Source organism: Sciurus vulgaris (genome assembly GCF_902686455.1).
Source record: "Sciurus vulgaris genome assembly, chromosome: 3".
Lineage (NCBI taxonomy): Eukaryota > Metazoa > Chordata > Mammalia > Rodentia > Sciuridae > Sciurus > Sciurus vulgaris.
This window is the reverse complement of record NC_136463.1, coordinates 57,132,799-57,156,088: the sequence shown is the minus strand read 5'-3', so window position 1 is coordinate 57,156,088 and position 23,290 is coordinate 57,132,799. Positions and strand designations below refer to the sequence as shown.

At 45.5% G+C, this 23,290-nt stretch overlaps 2 protein-coding genes across 3 annotated transcripts in view; one reads left to right on the top strand and one right to left on the bottom strand.

Annotated features, from left to right (window-relative positions):
* Window positions 1-871: 871 nt before the first annotated feature.
* On the bottom strand, window positions 872-9,492 carry ARRB2 (arrestin beta 2). Its single transcript, XM_079132955.1, is given in 16 exon segments — window positions 872-1,412; window positions 1,708-1,723; window positions 1,726-1,761; window positions 1,874-1,953; window positions 2,047-2,130; window positions 2,914-3,051; window positions 3,330-3,402; window positions 3,687-3,771; window positions 3,984-4,119; window positions 4,253-4,320; window positions 4,718-4,777; window positions 5,083-5,279; window positions 5,504-5,548; window positions 5,661-5,721; window positions 6,350-6,380; window positions 9,205-9,492. Coding segments are annotated over 16 exon segments (1,227 nt in total). The 5' UTR covers window positions 9,228-9,492; the 3' UTR covers window positions 872-1,318.
* A 2,998-nt stretch (window positions 9,493-12,490) lies between these two features.
* The window catches only part of PELP1 (proline, glutamate and leucine rich protein 1), a 30,301-nt gene continuing 19,501 nt past the window's right edge, over window positions 12,491-23,290 (top strand). Inside the window, exons 1-3 of one of the 2 annotated variants that reach the window (XM_079131190.1) lie at window positions 12,491-12,627; window positions 22,177-22,241; window positions 22,922-23,027. In XM_079131190.1, the coding sequence (XP_078987316.1) occupies window positions 22,974-23,027 (54 nt within the window). In that variant the 5' untranslated portion in view covers window positions 12,491-12,627; window positions 22,177-22,241; window positions 22,922-22,973. Of the gene's footprint in view, window positions 12,628-12,709; window positions 13,059-22,176; window positions 22,242-22,921; window positions 23,028-23,290 lie in introns of those variants that run through there. The other variant, XM_079131189.1, reaches the window with a different exon arrangement.

Genomic DNA, 23,290 nt, shown 5'->3' with positions numbered 1-23,290 from the left:
TTGACCTGGGCATGGTGGTGCACGCCTGTAATCCCAGAAACTCATGAGGCTGAGGTAGGAAGATTGTGAGTTCAAAGCCAGCCTGAGTAATTTAGCAAGGCCCTCAAGTGCTGGGGATGTGACTCAATGGTGAAGCACCCCTGGGTTCAATCCCTCATACAAAAAAGAGATGAGTTTATGGAATGAATGAAAGAGCTTTAAGAGATAAGGTCAGTTACAGGTGTGGCAGTGGATTATGGAGGTGAGAAATACTCGTGGAGTGTTGCTTATTTCCTTAATCTAGCCTGGAGGTTGGGCCAAGCCTCATGGAGTCTCTGATGCATGTCCCAGGCATCTCAGGAACAGCACTAGGATGTTGCTTCTAGAACTTGGGCCCACAGCTGCATGCATGACTCTTGGCTGATGAAAGTTTCAGCTTCTGTGTTAGAAAAGATGTCACTCATGTGCTGCTGTCTGGTGAAGTGTGCAATGTGGTCCCACTGAGCCCCAGGAGTGGACTACTTGAGCAACCATAAGAAGTGGAAATGAAACCAGCTGGGTCACAACAGGTCACAATGCTGTCTTTTGTCGTCAGCCATAACAGGGAAGAGCTTGCCCTGTTTAGCTCCTGGGAGCATCTAGTCTGTGGGGAAGTTAGTTATTATTTCCCCTGTAAATGACTACGTTTACTTTGTAGCCTTACTGAACTGTACCCTTGTGTGTGAAGTGACCAAATCAAGATTCGGTGTTTACTTTGCCTTTGCTACGGGCACACACAATCATTCAATAAACATTTATTGATAGCCTTGTGTCAAGTACCCTGAGGGTGCAGAAAAGAATTGTGGACATGTATACTACACACTGAATACTACAGGGAAAACACACACACTCATGCCTATTAAAAGGTTTATTTTCATGTTTATGCTCAGAAACAAACAGTTTTGCCTCCACAGGGTCTCATCTTGGAGGAATGGGAGGCAGGCAGTGGATGGAGGGGGGCAGGTATGTTGGTGTGAAGTTGAATATGAGAATTCTTTCTTTCCCTTTCCTTACTCTCACTCATTTTCAGTGTCCCCCTCCAAACAATTTAGGTATGAACACAGCTTGCTACCCATTAGGTGACTAGGGAAGTGGAGCTGTAGTCAAAAGATTAATGCCCACTTTCAACAAATGATGGGTCCAGTGTGTATCTGGGGTAATGAGAAAAGGGGTTGGTTGAAGAAACTGCTGGATGGTGGGGAAGGAAAAGAAGCAGGGACACCTCCAGCCCCCAAGATAGTGGGGATCTTGGTCCTGCCCCTACCTCTCCCAGCACCATCCACTCCCTTCTTCCCCCTTCCTAGCAGAATTGGTCGTCATAATCGTCGTCCTTCATCCCTTTCAGCCGAAGCCGGGCAAAATCCTCAAACACAATGTCATCATCTGTGGCATAGCTTAAAGGTAGAAAGGAGAAGGATGAGGTGAAGGTTTCTGACCCTTCTTTCTGTCTCCTCCTCTGTTCCTCACCCCCTCCCAGGGGCAGAGGTGTTGGAGCAACAATGGAACCAGAAGGATTTGCAAGGGATGGAAAATGAAAGAAATAGGGAGCCCTACAAGGCTAAGTTATATTCAACCACCCTTTTCCCCAGGAGAAAACAAATAACCCCAGGAGGTATGAGGGTGGATTTGGACATTATGGGAATCTGCAAAGAAGGTCAAAGTAGGACGGTATGGCTGTGGGTTTCTTACTTGGTATCAAATTCAAGAGGTTGGTATCCACAGGGACATCTGTTTCAGGAGCAGCTGAGGGGAGAAGAGTGGGTGGGTGGGTGAGTGGGTGCTGGATCAGTGGGTACTCCACTGATCTGTTTTAGGCCTTCCCTGCAGGGGGTGCAAGGTGGACAGAGTGCCTCACCTGACTGAGGTCTGGGGAGGGTGATGTGGTCATGGGGCTTGGGGTGCATAAGAACAAAAGGCAGCTCCACGGAGACATCCCTGGGGGGAAGGGGAGAGAATGCATGAAGAGGACACAACGATGTGGAACCAGAGACGACCACTGTGACCCCTATCAGGATCTACCATACTCACCCGCCTCGAGACACTACCAGCTTCACCTTGACCCTGTAGGACACCAGGATTCCCAGCACCTCCTTGTTGGCACCCTCCTTCACGCTGCAATTATGGGGAGATGTTGGATCAGGTGGCCCATTGCCTTGTTACCTAGCACAACCCTGTAGCTTCCATCAGAATTCTGAGGTGGGCTACAAACTCACACTATACCCCGAGGCTCCAGCAACATTGGCAAAGGATACCACGGTATTACCCTACTCAGAACCTTCCTGGACCCTCGTCTCTGGCAGTAATAGCTCAGTCTTTCTAACTCGAGAGCCTTATAGATCCTGTTTGCCTCACCTCTTCTCCTGTGGTTCTTTCTCACTCTGCTGGCCCCCAGGCCTGCTGCATGCAATGTGTACCCAGTGCAAAGTGGCCAGCTGGGGTTTGATCCAGCCCTTTGTGAAGCTCTGGACCAATGGGGCTGCTCTTGCCCAAGGGCACAGGGCACCTAATAATTCCTTAGACACACTGGGCCTATCCATTTCTGAGGTCTTAGGGCTTGCAGTTCTTTCTGCCTACAACACTTGGTCTGCATATTTGCAACACCTCCTTCCTCAGCCTTCACCTCTGGCTACCCTATTTAAAATCAGTGTAAACCTGCCCCTTTCTATATTTCCAGTCTCTGCTTGCTTTTCCTCCTTAACACTTGTCCCTTAACACAATATATATATATATAAAACTATCTGATCATCTGTCCTCTCCTAGGAAAACAAACATTTTTTAAAATTTTGGTCTCCTGTTCACTGATACCTTCTTGGCATCTAGGACAGAGCCTGACACACAACCAGGACAGAACAGAAAGTCTGTCTCCTACTCCACAGGCCCTCAGCCCCGCCTCACATGGTGCTGGAAGCCAGGTTGGTGTCCTCATGCTTGAGCTTCCCATCCAGGGCAAGACCACGCTTCTCCCGGTTGTCACTGAGCAGTGGGGTTATGGTGTACACCTTACAGAACGTGGAACTGGGAGATACCTGGTCACTTGGGGAAACAAACGGACAAAACACTTAGGCTGGGCTGGATGACAGGGCAGCCTACCACCCCCAAGCAGCATCTCCTTTTCTGTCCCTTTGGGCACATGTTACAAGGGGTAGGTTTTGGCTCAACCTGCTCAAGGAAATTAACAATTCGTAGGCACCTAACTGGAAGGAACACCCTTAGAAGTGAGATGTTCAGGAAAAGTTCTGCCTTATACCTCATATTCCCCTGGGCCTACTCCTCTAAGATTGGGACCCCCCCAGGCCTGCTGTGATACTTACTCTTGTTCAAGTTGAGCCACGGGGCACTTGTACTGGGCAGTGCTGAAGAGGCAGATGTCGGCATATTGTCTCACTGTGGGGCAGGAGTGGAGCAGCTCTGGATGGAGTGCAGACCTACTACTGCACCACCACTCCAGACTATGTGGTGTGGATCCCAAACCCCAGCACACCCCTACCTCCTACCCCTAACACATGGCCCTCTCTGCAGCAAACACAGAGGCCCGGATATCATTCTTTAAATTCACTGTGCCCTGGTAGGTCTCCCACACTCAGTTATGGCCTGGACTGAAATCATAACAGAAGACACTTTGCAGGGACTCCCTCCCACAAGATTCCCCTTCCAACCCCACCACCTACCAGAGACTCTGATCTTCTTGACGGTCTTGGTAGAGTTGTTGGTGACGTGGACATTGACATTGAGGGGCTCCCCATGGTAGTACAGCTTTTGAAGGGAGGGGGCGTTGTCACATGAATTGTGCTTGTTTTTGACTGGTCCCCTTCTTGGTGTGCTCCCTCCCCTGAGTCCTAACCCGTAGCAACTCCACACCCAGCAGAGGTAACTGTGTTTAAAAACACCATTCTGCTGTGGCTTCACCCCTGCCCCCAGGGTCTGTTCTGCCTTTCGGATACTTGCATCACTCTCTAGCACCCCACCTCCTTGTCCAGGGAAGCCTCAAGGTGCAGGGACCTGTCAGACATGAGGAAGTGGCGTGTAGTTTCAGCTGAGGGCTGTGGGCCGGGTTTCTCTGGGGCAAACTGCACCTTTCGGATCACCAGTCGCACAGAGTTCCTGGGGTTGTGGGGAGAAGGAAAGGGATCAATCCCTAGACACCCAAACCTCCCTCTCACATCCCACAGGGGCCTGGGGCTCCAGGAAGTGGGAAAGGAATAGTTAAAACCACAGAGGAGCTTGCTTCCCTCACCTTTTGTGGCTTTTCTCTTCTAGTGATTTGGCACAGAAGGCTCGAATCTCAAAGTCTACCCCGCAGGCCTTGGGAGGGGGAAGGAAAGGCTGTATCTTACCCAAGACTCCTGTGCTTACCTCCACCACTCCCCTTCCTTCCTCCATGCTTCTCTTGTCTTGGGCAGGGACTCTTTCCCCATCACTATGAGGAGTGTAGGGACTATTTTCCCTATGCTGCCTCACTGCAGCCTGGCACCTAGAGGCTTGTTCATGGTAATGCATGGGGAACCCCTGTATCCACATACATGCAGGTCAAGAGCAGGAGGCAGTGTCATATGTGCAGTGACTATCCGCCTCTAACGTACCTATGGGCTGGGGGGTACCTCCCTGTCCACCCCTGCCATTCACCCTTTGCTCAGTTGTACTCTGGGTTCTTGCTCAATTTTGTTTTGCTCATGTGTCCTCACAGCCATTCCTTCCATACCTTCCCTGTGTCCTCTGGTCCTGGCTGCAGTGTGACAGAGCAGGGTAGATTCTGGGGTATCTGTGGCAGAGGAAAAAGGGAAACTTCAGTCCCTCCAGAAAGCCCCATATTTTCCTCCCAATCTCAATTTAAACTGCTGGACAAAGGGCACCTGGGGATGAGAAAGGAAGAAGAAAGAGGTCCCAGGGTAATAAGGCTTTGTGGGGCTCCAGGAAGTGGGGAATGGTTAAACCACAGAGGAAGTTACTTCCTTGAAGGATGGTGAATTTAGGGCACCTGCCTTACTTGTAATAGATGCCTCACCCCTTTTGTCCCAACATGGTCCCAGACCCCTTGCCCAGCAGAGGGTCGGGGGGCATCCTCACTGTGAAAAAAAAGGGGTGGGCATGCTGGCCCAGCTTCCTCAGCAGCCGGTCCTGCAGGCGGGTGGGGGGCCGGGGTGGGTTGGGCATTGGGGGGAAGGCCTGGTAGGTGGCGATGAACAGGTCTTTGCGGAAGGACAAGCCCAGCACATCCAGGTCTTCGCGGCCATAGCGGAAGGCGCAGGTGAGGGTCACAAACACTGGCAAGGGAGGGCAAGGTGGGGTGGTCAGGAGTACCCCTTTCCCCAAACCCACACCAGTACCTAAGAGCCATAGCTCCTTCCATAGCAGCACAAGACTTCCTTCAGTCCTACTCCTGGCTTCTGCCTTAGCCCTCCATTTTCTGTGGCACGTTCTAATGCCAGCCCATCTCACTCTTCTCCTCCCCCACTCCCCTTAGGCCCCTTGGATTTGGGGCTAGTACCTTTGCGGTCCTTCAAGTAGTCAGGATCCACAAGCACCACACCATCTAGGAAAAGGACACATAGGCTTATTTCCTGAAGGGATTTCTTCCCCATTCCTGGGCCTAGGAACCTCCTCCCCTCTTGGGAGCTAAGCTGTCCCCTTCTGGACAAACTTACCTACAGGATCCACTTTGTCCAGGTGATCTACAAAGTCCCGCTTGCCCAAGTACACGGTGAGCTGAGGATGTCAAGGGGTCACAGGGAGGATTGGGGAGGATGGTGACAAGGCATCAAAGCCCTCAAAAGTGGCTGCCCTGTCCTGGGCCTGGGCTGGGCTTTCAAGGAGTTTCTCCCAGTAATGTTGGAAGATCGGGGTGGCAGGTTTCCCAAACTATCCAACCAAACTTTTTAGGCTTTTTAGCTGCTCTCTTTTTTCTCACCTGTGTCTTTCAGGTAGGTGTATGCATTTGGGAGAGTCCTCAGGGAGGACAGCCTGATCAGCCGGTTAAACAGTGCAAGGCTCATAAGGTCTCCTTAAGGTGCTCTGGGATAAACAGACCATAGCCTGGGGGCTATTTTTCCCAACCCCAGGCTCACTGGGTTGGCTCCTGAGAGGGTTACAAGCACAGTGCTTGCTTCTGGCTCTTTTTCTTTGGTGTTGCTTAAGGACTTGGGCCTGTCCCCACCCAGCCCTGTGGCTGGCTCAGGCTGAGCAGCCTCTGCAGCAAGGGGCTCAGGAGGCAAAGGAAGTCAGCTCTTAGCTGTCACAGGAAGTGGGGAGCTAGTGTTGGGGACTGTCTAGGGGCAGGCTGGGCTTTGGCAGGGCCCAGGGAGGGTCAAAAGGATAAGTACTTTGGGTGACTCACCTTGCAGTTAGGACTCGACTTCTTGAAGACCCTAACAAAACAGAAAGGGAAACCCCACTGCCTCCCTCAGACTCAGCAGGGACCCCCATACCAGGACCTTATCCCTCCTGGGCCTGAGAAGCAAAGCTCACCCCTATTCCTGGCTGGAGACTTTGCCCAGCCCCATCCCTCCCACTTTCTGATAAGTTCCTTATATTTCTCACATGTCAGCTCATTGAGGCTAGTTGCCAGGGCAAATGCTCCTTCTTGTGTCCTTGGTCCACCCTTACTAGTCCCCTTCCATCCACAGTAATGACCACTGGTTGCCCCAGGAACCATCCAGACTCTTCCCAGAGGGGACCTGAATGGGCAAGCTATAGCTGTGTCTGAGTCAGAACTAACAATTTTTCCATGTGGCCTCCAGCTCCAATAACATTTGGGGTATATGGAAGAGCAATGGCTCTAGCCCTTGCCCCTCAAATGGTTTCTACCACAGGAGCTATTTTCTATAAACCACTAACTGTCCCCATCTCTGAGCTCAGCAGCTTAAAAACCTATTCATCTTTCAAAACTTAGCTCAGATATCACCTCTTTTAGGATGCAGATCCAGCCTAGACCCTAGCCTAGTCCTCCTTTTTGGTGAATCCTGTCACATCTTATTCATATTTTACTTGTGGTGTGACAGCACACAACAGAGTTAGCCCTTTCTGTCTCCTTAGACTGTGAGTTCCAAAGCCTTGTTCATTTAGGTATCCCCAGTATAGTAGTAGCCACATGATGAAATTCATGATGCTGGCTAACATTTATTGGGTGAATACTTCATGCCCAGCACTGTTCCAAATGTTTCAAATATGTTATTTAATGCTCTTAACCCAATGATGGAAGTTCTGATATCTTTATTTTACAGGTAAGGAAATTGAGGCATGGAGATATCAAGAATTTTGTCTAAGGTCACAGAGAGTAAAGGGTGGAATTCACATACAAACTGAGGCAGTTCAGCTTCTAGTCCCTGCTTTTAATCACCAAACTGCTAACACTATCTTTTGTAACTTGCATCAATAATTTGTCAAATTGAAGGACACTTTCTACTCTGATGCTGAAACAACCTAAGCTGTGACTCTAACCATTGCTTGCGGTTAGGGAAGTGTCTGACCCCAGTGCTCTGGCCACTTGTGAGCTTGTTCTTTGAAGCACCTTCCAATCCACTCTGCCTGAGCAGCAATCCCTAGAAAGGCCCCCAGATAACAGAAATTGAAATTCTGCCACCACCTGTTTCTGTTATAACTTCCTTGTCCCTTTTTCCCTGAAGACCAAGCTGTTCAAAGGTCATATGGCTAAGGGTATGGAGGGCCCCAGGTATCCCCAACAATAAAGGAGTGTAAACATGGACATGGTGGCAGCTAGAATAAGCACCCTACCGTATGTTCCAATTTGGTGGCTGATTGCTAAGGCATCATCCAGGCTCTCCCTGCCCTCAGCTTCTGGTTTTCCTCTGTCCCAGTGTTTCCTCCCACTAGGAAGCCCTGGCAAAGGGCTGCAACAGCCACAATCAGTTGGCCAACTGGAGTGTGGCTCTGGGTCAGTTGCTCTGGAGCAACTACAGGACAACTGCCTTTTGGATCCTAACCCAGTAACCTCTTGCCAGGCTAGGGAGTGGAAGCATGCACACAGTGAAGTTGGCCAAGGAGGCAGAGTATGGGAGGACCAGGGAGGTGTCTGGGGTGGGGGAGTAGCTGAAGCAGATGCCCCTTTGCACTTCCTGCTATTCTCTCCATTTCCTATGGCCCAGATGAGGGTGGAGGGAATTATGCCAAGTCAGCAGTCCACTTGGGTCCACCCGTCCCCCTTCATGAACCACATAACGGAAACCAGGGGGCCTCCCTCAAGTTTGTGACTTCCCCTTTCTGTGGGGTATTTAACCCCTAATCCAGATGTCAGTCTTCCCTCTGATTATCTCTCTCAGATACTAGTCCTCTTGATGCTCAGAAACCTGAATTCTCACGTTCCATGGATGGGGGGAATGATAAGATGTTTTGCAGAACAAGTGACCAAGCCCCCATTCCTGATCCTCTCTGGTTTGAGGTATACAGCCCCAACCTTTTCTTCTTTTGCTCCTACTCCCCTGGGACTCAGGCATACACCCTCTGCCCCCTTGGGGTGTTGGTCACAACAGGAAGTGGATTTTGCTAGAGACCCAAAAAAAAAAAAAAAAAAAAAAAAAAACCAAAAAAAACAAAAAACCGAGAACTTGGGGTGTCAGTGGAAGGAAGGAGCTTCGATTGCACAGAAAACATCCGGGGAGTGGATACTGTGCCCAGGGCTGATATTCTCCCATTCCTGAGGAGAGGAATACGGCCTAATTTCTGAGAGGGTCCCTAAGCAATCCACTCCCTCAATATGAAGCTGTTGCTTCTAGCAACACAGGGAAAGGCAGAAGTTTGGAAGCTGGGCCACCCGGCCCTTGGGACAGGTGGGGGCAGCCGGACTGCCTGTGGGGTATTAGACAAGAGGCTTTTCATTGGCTAGGCATGAGTCTAGGGAGGATCCCCTCCCAGCATCAGTATCCCAGTACACAACCTCTTGGGGCCGGCCACCTGCTCCTCCTCCCTCCGCCCCTGCATCGCAGTCTGCACGGGAGAACCCCAATGGTCCCACCCCTACAAGGCCTCGCTTTCTGAAGGGGCCCAGGCACGCTTCGCACCCCCCATCCCCATTATCCTCGAGGACCTAGGCGTGCGGCCCCGGATGGCTGCCCCCTAGGGACTCAGGGGTCTGGCCCCGGGATTCTCTCCCGTGGTCCTTGTCTGAGGGCCAGGCCGACACTCGCGGCGAGCCTCCACCGCCCTTGCCCCGCCGCGTGGCCCCACCTCCCTTACCTGGTCCCGGGTTTCTCGCCCATGGTGCGCGCGCCCGCCGCCCGCCGGGTTCGCGGCTTGCTAGCAGCCTTCTTGCCCGCTGCCAGGTCCCAGCTCCTCCCCGCGCCACTGCGCACGCGCAACCTCGGCTCTTTCTCTTCCCCCTCCCGTCAGGTCCTGGGGAACCAGGGCCAGATGCGTCAGCCCGATCGCGCGCGCCGCAGCGCTGCCCGCCCTCCCCACACAGTCAGACTCGCAGACTGGCTCCGCCCCACGCCTCTGTCCTCGGCCTCCCTGGGGGAGCCTCCTTGCGCGCGCTATCCCTACTCCAGCACTTCCCGCCTTTCTCTCCCCCCACCCCCAATCCCTTAGAAACCGATTGGGCTCCTTTAAACGAAGGCACCCGCCTTTCCTGATATTAGCGCCCACTGATTGGCTCTTGGCAGCCGGAGCCCTGCAGGGGTCCCCTCCCCTTTGTTTGCTTTCTCAGTGGCTGTGGAGGCGACGCGGGTGGTGGGGGAGGTGGGATGAACTCAAACGGTCTGGGAAGGAAGACTGGGGAATGCACTTGTGCGTGAGCGGTTCTTAGTAGCGTGATGCTTGCTTTAGTGAGCACCGCCCATCCCAGAGCTTAAAGCCTCTTTGGCCCGCCTTCCTGTCTTATTGCGGTGTCTCAGCTCCCCCTGGTGTATGTCTTTGGTTTTCGCAGGGTTCCTTTTAAAATTTCTCTGACTTCCACCTCCTCTACCAACCCATTCTAGCTAACATCCACCCACTCATTCATCCATCATACATCCACCCCTATTTTATGCTAGTCACTATGGGGACACACATTACCATGGCCCCTGATTTCCTTGTATACTTGAGGACACACAGGTATTATGATCCCAGGAATGCTATAATAGAGGTATGACTCAGAAGATAAAACAACCAAAAGTGCTTGGCCAGCGCGGGGGTGGAGAGTGAAGACTGTCCATAGGAAGGACATTTGAGGACAATGGTTCTGAAAGATGGGCAGATGTGGAGAAAGGGCATTCCAAAGAGGGAGAAAGGCAAGTCACATCTTTTTCTGAAGTGTTCACAGAGTTAGATAGCAGGAGAGAGAAAATTGAGAACTGGAATATGTTGTGGAGGGTTTTGTATAGTAGGTGAAGAAAGGGGCTGAGGTCTTTCCCTGGAACCGGTTTTTATTTATTTTTTAATTATTAGTATTATTTTAGAAAAAGGAGTGACATGAGGGGATTTCTTTTTTTGGAAGATAAATTCTGGGCAATGTGGAGGGTGGAAGAATTGGGCAAGATTGAAGTAGATAAACTAGTCAAGAGAAAAAGATAGCTGGTAGCGTGGAAGAGAGAAGAGGGCCATATTGGAGTCATTTCTGGAGTGAGACTGGACTTGAGGGATGATAAAGGATGACTGATGTCTCTGGACTTACAGAGATAAGGTATTTCTCCTTTTATATCTTTTCCCATACTCTCCTCAAAGAAACTTAAAAAAATAAATAAATAAAAGGACAAGTTGGTAGAAATTCCTTGCAATGCATATTACAGAATAATTTCTCACATCTACAGAGAATTTCTACAAAACCCAAAGAGGTAAAGGACATGAAGAGGTAATAAAGAAGGAATATAAATGTCTACTAAACATGGAAAGTTATTGTATTTCATTAATGATCAGGGAAAACAAACGAAGCAGATTTTTTTCAACACTTGGCCTTTTTTTTTTTTTTGGTACTGGGGATTGAATCCAGAGGTACTTTACCATGGAGCTACATCACCAGCCCTTTTTATTTTTACTTTAAGAGGGTCTCACTAAGTCACTCAGTCTGGCCTTAAAGTTGGAATCCCCTGCCTCAGTGCCTCCTGAATAGCTGGGAGTAAATATAAGCAACATCCCTCCTGGCATTTTTTCTTTTTTTAGAACAGACTTTCTATGTTGCCAAAGCTGGTCTCAGACTCTTGAGCTTAGCCAGGCATGATGTTGCCTCCCTGTAATCCCAGCTACTGGGGAGGCTGAGGCAAAATTCAAGGCCAGTCTGGGCAACTCAATGAGACTCTGTCTCAAAAATGAAAATAATGAAAAAGGGCTGTACCTCAGTGGAAGAGCGCCCTGGGTTCAATCCCAGTACTGCCAACAAACAACAAAACAATAACAACAGCAACACAAATAAATACTCATAGACTCATGGACTCCTGAGAGAAGGGAATTCATTCTCATCATTTTTTTTTTTTTTTTTTTTTTTGGCAGTGCTGAAGATCCAAGAATCTACCAACTGAGCTATATCCTCAGCATCTCACTTGAAAGCCACAGAAGGACTTTAAGGTGGGAGTGACAAAAGCTTATACACACAGGAGCCTGGTGCAGTGGTGCACACCTATAATCCTATCAGTTCCAGAGGCTGAGGCAGGAGGATCTTGAGTTCAAAGTCAGCCTTAGCAACTTAGCAAGGCGCTAAGCAACTTAGTGAGACCCTGTCTCAAAAACAAAAAGGACTGGGGATGTGACTCAATGGTTAAGCCCCCTGGGTTCAATCCCTGGTACCAAGCACAACCCCCCCCCCCCAACAAAAAAGACCCAGAAAACAGAAAAACAAAGAAAATCTTCCAAAAACTTATATACATATGGAAAACTCACTCTGGTGATTGTGTGGAGTAGGGACTAGAAGGCAAAAGAGAGGCAGAAAGCAATGAATAAACCTTTCTAAGAGGTTATAAGAAGCCACGTGAGGGGAGATGGTGACTTAGACCAGAGTGACACTGGAGATGAAGAAATGGAAAAAAATAGCCCTCTTGGGTTAAAGTATTTTGGAGGCAGAATGCCGGGACTTGGAAGAATTGTATAGAGGTCTAGCAGAAAAAAGGATGACTCTTGGATTTGAATCTAACCATGACCCAATATACAATGGGTTATTAGGGTGTTCACTATAAAGTATTGGTGAGAAATGGGTGCAGACAAAAATTCAGTAATGGAACTATATTATATCGTGGAGCATCCATTTCATTCATACTACGCAGCTTAAAGACACGATATATGAATGAAAAAATTCAAGTGCCCAACTTCTTGCTGTAAGATAGACCATTTATGTGTCTGTGCATAGATTAATATTAGGAAAGTACACACGTTACTGGAAAGTGCCTTGGGAAGCGAGGTTTTCTTTATACTTTATGCCCTCGTATAGTTTGAATTTGTTTTATTTGTTTTTCAAAGGTACATATATTGTATCACTTCCGGACTTGGAAGTATAGTTAAAAAATGTGATTTCAAACAAGGACGGTTCCTTAGATAGGTATTACCAAATCCCAGAACGAAGCTGTCTGAAACTGTTTAAAGGAAAGTTTCAGACTTAAGCGCCTTTTGTCCAGACCACGTGTTAACTGAGGACCACCGGCGGCCTCCAACCTGCCCCAAGCCTTCCTCATAGGCTACCGGTGAATACCACAGGAGGTAAAAACACCCGCAGCCCAGGCGCCCGGGCCCGCCACCCTGCGCATGCTCCCACCAGCTTGAGCCCTTCTATTCACCCAATGCGCAGGACCACAGCCCCCTCCTCAGGCCCCCTTCCCAAGACGCGTCAGTCGCGTTGTGTTTGCGTCATCGCGCCACGCCACCACTAGAGCCCCGGGAAGATGGCGGCAGCCGTTCTCAGTGGGCCCTCTGCGGGTTCCCCGGCTGGGGCTCCCGGAGGGACCGGGGGTCTCTCGGCGATGAGCTCGGGCCCGCGTCTCCGTCTGCTGCTGCTGGAGAGCGTTTCCGGTTTGCTACAGCCGCGAACGGGGTCCACCGTCGCTCCTGTGCATCCCCCAGTCCGTTCGGTCCCACATTTACCCGGGCTCATGTGCCTACTGCGGTTGCATGGGACGGTGGGCGGGGCCCAGGTAAGTCTGCGCTCGCGTGCTTGCGGCTCTGTGGGAAGGTTGGTCGGGCACCTGAGGGCCAGGATTATGCTGCACTGAAGCTGCAGTCGGCAGGTTGAGGGGAAGAGGGCAGAAAGAAAATCCAACCATCATTCCGGACAAGATTCACGTATTTCTCTTTTATCCGCCGTTTCTCCAGGGGAAAAATTAGGCCCCATTTTTTTTTTGTTGCTGGGCTATTGGTAGGCACACAGGAATGGATTCAGTTCCTGGCCTGGTCACTGAGCCGTTGAATGATCTCCAGTCCCGTTTTCTTCTGGCGATATTTGTTTTTGTGATTTGTTTCCAGTGAGTTAACGGACGTATTCAACGCGTAAATATTTATTGTGGTCTTACTGAAAACCTAAGGCTGTACTAGGCTCTCCATTTACAGACACGATGGCGATGAGCAACACGCATTGAAAAGCAATGAGAATTGAATCCTAGCAGGGAACTTCTAACCTAATCCGGAGAATTGCAGAGATTTTCCAATGGAATTGGAGTGTAAAATGAGACCTTAATGATGAGTAGGGGTTGGGTAAAGAAAGAAAATGAGAGGGGCAGTTCGTTTAGAGAAAGACTCACGTGGGAAGGCCCTGTGGTAGGAAAGAATTGAAAAAAAAGGTTATTATCCAGAGGCTCAGATGTGGAGGGTAAGAGTGGGTAGAGGCTGGTGAGATTGGTAGGCAGAGAACAGATAGGTCATGTAGAGCTTTGTAAGACGGGTTAGAAGGATACTTTGGACTATATTAGAGCAGGATTTAACATCTATTCAGTTCTGTAGGCTGGAAACTCAAGTGTCATCCTGAATACTTTCTTCTTCACACACCTTTTCATAAGCAATCTATCAAATTCCCCCTACTTCCCCATAGATTTTCATTCAGCAAATATTTATTGAGTATCAGTTACATGTAAGGTACTGTTTTTATCTCTAGGTAGATAAATTAGACGTGGGTCTTTCCCTAAGAGAATTTCTAGTCTAGTTGACAACAGAAATGAAGGTAAGTAAAAGGGCTTGGAACTTGAAGAGAGACATTGTCCATCTAAGCTTAATCACCAACTTGATTTTCCCATGGTACCACAAACTTAACAGTTTCAAAATGGGACTACCCCAGGACAGTGCACAATTTCTACCTCAGATTATAGCAAAAATCTCCTTGCCTTTGTTCTTCCCTTCTTATTCCCTGCACAGTAGTTGGAGTGAGCTTGCTTGCTTGTTTTTTCTCTCTTTTTTGGTGTACTGGGAATTGAACCCAGGGCCTAACACGTATTAGGCAAGCTCTGAGCTATATCCCAAGCCATTTTTTGAATTTTATTTTGAGGCTGGTATCACTTAGTTGCCCAGACTGGCTTCAAACTTGACATCCTGAGTAGCTAGGATTATAGTGTGAGCCACCACACCAAGCAATTGGAGTGAGCTTTCCAAAATAAAGTTGTGTTCCTGTTTGCTGCCTTTAAAAATCCTTCAGTACCTGGGTTTGCTTTCTTTTTTCTTTTTATTGGCCTCAGGGCCTTTATTCTTCTCTTGGAATTCCTCCATGAGCTGCCTTGGCTCTTACCCCCATCTTTTTAGTTCTTTTCTTGTTCCTGACCATGTATGATTAACAGATGTTTATTACATTGTTTCTTTCATTTATATAGCCTCCCTCCTCCACAGTAATACAAGTAGGCTTAGATTTGTTTTATTTTTGTTTATAACTGAAAAAAAAATCTTATGGAAGGGTTCAGACATAGATAATTTTTCTAATCATTCCACCCTGAGCATTTTTGCCATTTTTGTTTCATTCCTCTTCAACTTAGCTCCCTCCCAAGCAAATCCCAGATTATTTTTCCTATAACTGTATGCTCTTTGAAGGACAGACAGTGGCTTTACTTTTCTGCCTTGTATCCCTAGGGCTTAGTAGTGTCCTGTTCTCTAGCCAGTAGCTAAATATCAGTAAGATTACAGCATTCTTGAAACTCTGCAGTAACTTACCATTGCATGAGACTGTACATGGCATGCTTACCTCTTGATCTCGTCTCGTAGGATTCCCTGCTTGTCTTAATTGTGTTCCAGCCACTCAGGCTTATCTAATTTCTAGAACATACAGAGGCCATTCCTTATTAATTTTTTTACTCTTTGCTGGGAAAGTCCTGGGAAAGTGAGCTTTTTTGAATTTAGGTCTCAAATGCCACCATTTCAGAGGAATTTTTCCTGACCACTGTCAAGGTAGCCCCTTTAATTTGAGTTATTTGCTTTCATTTTATCCTGTTTTGTTTCTTTCTTAGAATTTATCACTATTTGAAAGAAATGAACTTATTTATTATCTTCTAAGTTTTCTCTTACCTTCATATCCAGTTTAAATTCGGTGGTTCATCGTGATCAATTCCTTTGCTTTTTACTTGCACTTACTTGATAATATCCTGTCTGTGTTAAATCCAGTTCTTATTTATTTTGTTCCTGTATCTTCACAGCTCAATATAACTGAAGAAAAACTTGAGTCCTTGCTTTCTGGTTTCACTTTTTAAATTCATGGCCATTGTCATCACAAGTGGACCTTTAGTGTTACTCAGCAAACTTGTTAGTCTCCACTTTCCTAAACAACTATTTTGTGCCCTTTCCAAACCTCTACTATTTTTTCTGCATTCTCACTCTTAGTTGATGACCTCACTACCTAGTTCATGGAGAAGACAGAAATGGATAGATGGGAATTTCCATAGGCTTCCACGATCATATTTACCAACTTACCTGTCCCGTGGCTTTACCTTCCCTCCTATTACTAGTGATGAGCTGTCCATACTCTTAACTGTGTTTGGAACATTTTTGTCACTCCATAAAGGAATGCTATACTCATTGAAACTCGGTCCCCATTTCCCATAAACCTCTCCCTGACTGCTTCTAGCCATAGGTGACCACTGGTCTACTTTTCTGTCTATAATTTTTTTTGTGTGTGTATGATCAGGGATACTGGGGATTGAACCCAGGGGCAGTCTACTGCTGAGCTATATCCTTAGCCCTTTTTATTTTTTTGAAATAGGGCCTTGTGAAACTGATGGACATTTGAGTTATTTCTACTTTTTCATTATTATGAATAATACTGTTTTGAACTATTTACAAGTTATTGTGAGCACATATTTTCATTTTTTGGGTTTATTACTTAGGAGTGGAATTTCTGGGTCATATGTTCACTCTGTGTTTAACCTTCCTTTTTTTGTTGTTGTTCTGTGAATTGAACCCAGGGATTCTACCACTGTACTGCTGAGCTATATTCTCATCCATTTTATTTTTTATTTTGAGACAGGATCTCATTAAGTTGTTGAGGCTAACCTTGAACTTTGTGATCCTCCTATCTCAGCCTCCTAAATAGCTGGGATTACAGGTGTGTATCACTGCACCTGGCTTATGCATATCATTTTGAGGAACTGCCCAATTTTTTTTTTTCCAAAGTAACTGCACCATCTTGCATTTTTTTTTAAATTAATTTTTTTTTTCATATATGTATATAGGGTAATAATGTCTGTCTCAATCCACCATCCTTTCCATCCCCACCTGCCCTACCTCTCCCCTCAGTGCCCTACCCCTGCCCTCGCTCCCCTCTGTGCAATCCAAGGTTCCTTCATTCTTCCCTACCCACCCTCAACTGTGGATCAGCATCTGCTTACCACAGAAAACATTTGGCCTTTGGTTTTTTGTGGATTGGCTTATTTCATTTAGCATGATATTCTCCAGTTCCATCCATTTACCTGCAAATGCCGTAATTTCATTCTTTAAGGCTCTGTAATATTCCATTGTGTATATGTACCACATTTTCTTTATCCATTCAACTGTTCAAGAGCATCTAGGTTGGTTCCATAGTTTTGCTGTTGTGAATTGAGCTGCTGTAAATATTGATGTAACTGTGTCACTGTAGTATGCTGATTTTAAGTCCTTTGGGTATAAACCAAGAAGTGGGATAGCTGGGTCTAATGGTGGTTTCATTACAAGTTTTCTTAGGAATCTGCACACTGCTTTCCAAAGTGGTTACACCAAGCTGTAGTCCCACCAACAATTTATGAGTGTGCTTTTTTCCCCCACATCCTCTCCAAAACTTACTGCTTGTATTTTTGATAGTTGCCATTCTGACTAGAGTGAGATGAAATCTTAGAGCAGTTTTGATTTGCATTTCTCTAATTGCGAGAGATGATGAACATTTTTTCATATGTTTGTTGATCATTTGTATTTCTTCTTTTATGAAGTTTCTGTTCAGTTCCTTAGTCCATTTGTTGACTGGGTTATTTGTTTTTTGGTGTTGTTTTTTGAGTTCTTTATGTATCCTGCAGAGTAGTGCTGTATCTGAAGTATGTTGTTAAAGATTTTTTCCCATTCTATAGGCTCTCTCTTCACATTATTGTTTCCTTTGCTGAGAAGAAGCTTTTTAGTTTGAATCCATCCCATTTATTGATTCTTAATTTTACTTCTTGTGCTTTAGGAATCTTGTTAAGGAACTCAGGTCCTAAGCTGACATGATGAAGATTTGGGCCTATGTTTTCTTCTATTAGGCACAGGGTCTCTGTTTTAGTGCCTGAGTCTTTGATCCACTTTGAATTGATTTTTGTGCAGGGTGAGAGATAGAGGTTTAATTTCATTTTGTTACATATGGATTTCCAGTTTTCCCAGAACCATTTCTTGAATAGCCTTTCTTTTCTCCAGTGTATATTTTTGGCACCTTTGTGTAACTGTATTTATGTAGGTTTGTCTCTGTGTCTTCTATTTTATAACATTGGTCTACATGTTTATTTTATGAACATAGTGCCAGTACTATGCTGTTTTTGTTACTATTGCTCTGTAGTATGGTTTACGCTCTGGTAGTGTGATGCCTCCTTGCTTTACTCTTCTTGCTAAGGATTGCCTTGGCTATTCTGGTTCTCTTATTTTTCCAAATGAATTTCATGATTGATATTTCTATTTGTATGAGGAATGTCATTGGGATTTTAATAGGAATTGTATTGAATCTGTATAACACTTTTGGTAGTATGGCCATTTTGACGATATTTATTCTGCCTATCCAAGAGCATGGGAGATTTTTCTATCTTCTAAGGTCTTCTTCAGTTTCTTTCTTTAGTGTTCTGTAGTTTTATTGTAGAGGTCTTTCACCTCTTTTGTTAGATTGATTCCCAAGTATTTTATTTTTGTTGAGGCTATTGTGAATGGGGTAGTTTTCCTGATTTCTCTTGCAGTGGATTCATCGCTTACATATAGAAATGCATTTGATTTGTGGGTATTGATTTTATATCCTCCTGCTTTGCTGAATTTATTTATGAGTTCTAGAAGTTTTCTGGAGGAATTTATTGGATCCTCTAAATATAGAATCATGCTATTGGCAAATAGTGATAGTTTGAGTTCTTCTTTTCCTATTCATATACTTTTAATTTCTTTCATCTGTCTGATTGCTCTGGCTAGGATTTCAAAGATGATGTTGAATAGAACTGGTGAAAGAGGTCATCCCTGTCTTATTCCAGTTTTTAGGGGGAATGGTTTCAATTTTTCTCCTTTTGGAATGATATTGGCCATGGACTTAGCATAGATAGCTTTTACAGTGTTTAGGTATGTTCCTACTATCCCTAGTTTTTCTAATGTTTTGTTGCATTTTTCCAGAAGTGTGTGAGGATGTGTCTTGTTCTCATTTCCCTTTAAATCTCTGCCTACACAGACTTTTAAGAGAGAGGACTTTTGTGCCCATTCTACTACTTAAGTACTGTCTTCCTTCCCTACTCAGGGCAATCCTTTCCTTCTTTACTCTGCTTTATTCTTCCTTATAGCACTTAGCACCATTTGATATAATATATACAGGTTGAGTATCCCTTATGCAAAATGCCTGGGGACTTGAAGTGTTTGGATGTTAAATTTTTTGGATTTTGGAATATTTGCATCCATATAATAAGATATCTTGGCAATGTCTAAACATGAAATTTACATATGTTCATGTGTACGTTATACATGTAGCTTGAAGGACATTTCATATAATATTGTTATTATTTTTGGTACTGGGGATTGAACCTGGGGTGCTTTCCCACTGAGACAGGATCTTGCTAAATTGCTGAGGCTGCTCTTAAATCTGGATCTTTCTGCCTCAGCCTCCCAAGTTGTGGTGGGATTACAGGTATGTGCTGCACCCAGCTTATGTAATATTTTGATTAATTTTGTGTGTAAAACAAAGTTGGGGTACATTGAACTATCAGAAAGTGAAGCTGTCACTTTTTCAGTCACCCATGTGGACCATCTGTGGTTGTCTGGTATCACCATTCATGGCAATGAATGTATATGCTAAATAATCATTTTCTTATACTTATTTATACATAAGTACTTTTCAGTGAAAAACATGACATACCATTAATACAGTAAAGCAGTGATGTATTTGGATAAGTAAGCAACACAGAAGCCTCATCAAAATCCCTGCATCAACCTGGCATGGTGACACATGCTTGTAATCCCAGTGGCTCAGGAGGCTGAGGCATAAGGATCATGTGTTCAAAGCCAGCCTCAGCAAAAGTGAGGTGCTAAGCAACTCAGTGAGATCCTGTCTCTAAATAAAATACAAAATAGGGCTGGGGATGTGGCTCAGTGGTTGAGTGCCCCTGAACTCAATCCCTGGTTACTTCTCCACCCACCAAAAAACAAAACAAAACAAAACAAAACAAAACAAAAAAAATTCCTGCATCAGTTATTGAATACCAGTATAAGCAAATAATGGCACCTATATGTACCTTTCATTGAAAGGTTACTGTACCCTCTTTTATTTTTTTAAGTGTCAAGAAATGTCAGAAATGGCTGCAAGACTAGGAAGTGGGTCCTCTAGGGATAAGGAGGCATTTTTTTGGTTGATTTTTAAAAAATTTTTTCATCTGCCCCATTAACATTTTTATTTTAGAAATCTGTGATTTTACAAACAGATATGATTTCATATTCAGTTATGAATGCATGTTGCTTTAGTTCTTTAGTAAACCGTTCACACATTTTCACCATGTTGTCTGTAGGTACATTTTCTCCAGTATTAACATCATCAATCACTGTTGTTATGATCACTTCTGTGCTCTGTGTGCTATAAGTAAATACACATGCTTTTTTCTTATCACTGGTACCCATAGGGGTATCTGCTTTTTAAAAATTTTCAGCAATATCGTTAACATTAGAGAGCAGAGAATAAGCAGTAAAACAAAACATTTAGTAATGCATGTAATTCATGCAGGGCATTGTGGGGAACCTGTCATGAGCTGGTCTGGCCTACTCTTCCATTTTACAATCTTGTGTGTGGGCTCGTATGGGGATATTTGAGCTGTGGAAAAGATAATCACAGCTGAAGGGGGCTGGGAGAGCCCTCTTTTTCCCTTGGGGAAATAAGCATAAGCATAAGGTACTGTGTACCTGTTTTAGCTGGACCTGTCACATGAGGTCAGGTGTGGAATTTTCCACTCCTGTCATGCTAGCACTCAAAGTGTTTTGGATTTTGGATATTCAGATTAGGGATGCTCAACCTGTTTTTACTTCATCAGTTCTTTTCCTGTCTCCAGTGAGAAAGTAAGCTATTCAGCACGGAAGACAATGTCACAAATCAAGTAAATGTTGAATAAACATTTACTGAGCTCTGTGTTCCTTCACCTGACCCAGTGCATGATGTGTGTTCAGAAAGAAGAGTGATGCTAGGTATGGTGGCACATGCCTATAATTCCAGCAACTTGGGAGGCGGAGGCAGGAGGATTTAAGTTCAAGGCCAGAGATTTAGGGAAACCCTGTCTCAAAAAATAAAAAGATTTGGGGATGTAGCTCAGTGGTAATGCACCCCTTGGTTTAATCCACAGTATCAAGAAAAACAGAAAGAATAAGTGTTGCATACCATTAGGGAGATGTAGGTGCCATGAGGAGAGTCTGACCCTTCTGACAGTAGAGAGGTTGCCTGTGGGAGCATCAGTGATGAAACATTGTTAATGGGCTTCCACAGCATTAGAGACGGGGAGGCTTGGAAGGAGGACTCTGAGTAGGTCTATGTTGTCTTCCTTACTGCTGTATGGAAACCAGGAACAGGAGGTTGCTTGGGTGTGAAGGTAGAAGGATGGGGAATGAGTTCAGTGTCCATTCAGCTGTGACTTCTGGATGCCTCTATGCTGGGTGCTTTCCAGGAATTAGAGGTGAACCTGACTCATTGTTGAAGACTAATGGAGGGATAAGTTGGGCTCTTCTCTGATAGCTCTGATTTGTTGGGTGCAGTGTGGGGTAAGGGATCAGGCAAGCTAGAAGTTGCGGAAGAGCTCAGAGGCTGATATGAGTGTTACCCATGGGAGAAGAGAACACAAGCTAAAGGCCTCTAGAGGGATGGTCTTTTAGCCTCAAAGGAACTGTGACTTCAGAAAGGCTTTGGAGGTGCTGGGAAAGCTTGGAGAATTCCGCCTGTGTCTTTATTTTTTATTTAATTTTTTTTTTGTTATTTTTACAGACCGCATTTTGATTCATTGTACACAAATGGGGTACAACTTTTCATTTCTATGGTTGAACACAATGTAGATTCACACCATTCATGTACATATACATAGGGTAATACTGTCTGTCTCATTCTACTATATTTACTTCCCCCACCCCCTCCCACCTATTTTCCTCTATAACATCCAAAGTTCCTTCATTCTTCTCTTCCCCCACCGCCACCCCACCCCCCTCCTTATGTATCGTCATCCACTTATCAGAGAAAACGTCCGGCCTTTGGTTTTTTTGTCTTGGCCTATTTCACTGAGCATGATATTTTCCAACTTCATTCATTTACCAGCAAATGCCATAATTTTATTCTTCTTTATGGCAGAGTAATATTCCATTGTGTATATGTCTCACAGTTTCTTTATCCATTCATCAGTTGAAGGGCATCTCGGTTGGTTCCACAATCTAGCTATTGTGAATTGAGCTGCTATGAATGTTGATGTGGCTGCATCACTGTAGTATGCTGATTTTAAGTCCTTTGGGTATAAGCCAAGGAGTGGGATAACTGGGTCAAATGGTGGGTCCATTCCAAGTTTTCTGAGGTATCTCCATATTGCTTTTCAGAGCACCCGCCTGTGTCTTTAACGTCCTATTACTTGACTTCTTTTTTCTTTCTTCTAGAACCTTTCAGCCCTTGGAGCATTGGTGAGTCTCAGTAATGCACGTCTGGGTTCCATCAAAACTCGGTAAGTCTTTTAATCCTTTTTTTTGGTAACTAGGAATTGAACCCAGGGATGCTAACCCACTGAGTTATATCCTCAACCCCTTTTTATTTTTTATTTTGAGACAGCTTAGGGCATCACTGAATTGCTGAGACTGGGCTTTGAACTCATGATCCTCCTGCCTTAGTCTCCCGAGCTGTTGAAATTATAGACATGCACCACCATGCCTGGTTTCTCAGCCCTTTGGATTTTTTTATTTTGAGACAGGGTTTTGCTAAATTGCTGAGGCTAACCTTGACCTTGCAATCCTCCTGCCTCCTGCCCAAGTTGCTGGGATTACAGGTGTGGACCACCAAACCTGGCTTCTCCCTCCTCCCCTCCAGGGGTTTGTTCCCTTAGGAAGTAGACTATATATACATCTGTCCATCTATTGTTACCACCCTGTGGAGAAATCTCCATTTCCAGAGGGTGGGAACTTTCATTCTTTTTGTGAGCTCTCTTGTGTTGAATCTACCCTTTCCAGCTCCCAAGTTCTATTCCCTACCTGGGGTTCCCTTCTTTCCTTGCTGCTCCCACCTCACTCCAGGTCCTCCAGGCATTTCAGGAGGTAGAAAGCACAGTGAATCTGGGGGTGAAGTCTTATGAGAATAAAAATACAGTCAATAGCTCCCACCCACTTGTGTCATACCCTTCTCGTTTGTAAGGTTTGAGGGCCTGTGTCTGCTGTCCCTGCTGGTAGGGGAGAGCCCTACAGAGATGTTCCAACAGCACTGTGTGTCCTGGCTTCGTAGCATTCAGCAGGTGTTGCAGGTAAGTATTCAGCTGCCTACCACCCTCTCCTACCCATATCTTATCCTCCTCCTGGATCTTGGAAGTTTTTTGTGCCTGGGACATTTAGCTCTGAAGACAGAATGATTAGAAGCAATTTCCTGAAAACAGTGAGATTAGACTTGAAATAGAAACATTCTTTCAAACTTTTGATATTTTTATCTGCTGGCTTATTTTAATTCTGTCATACATGGTAACCTTCGACAACTTCACTCCTTAGCTTTCGTTAATGAATGACATCTCTA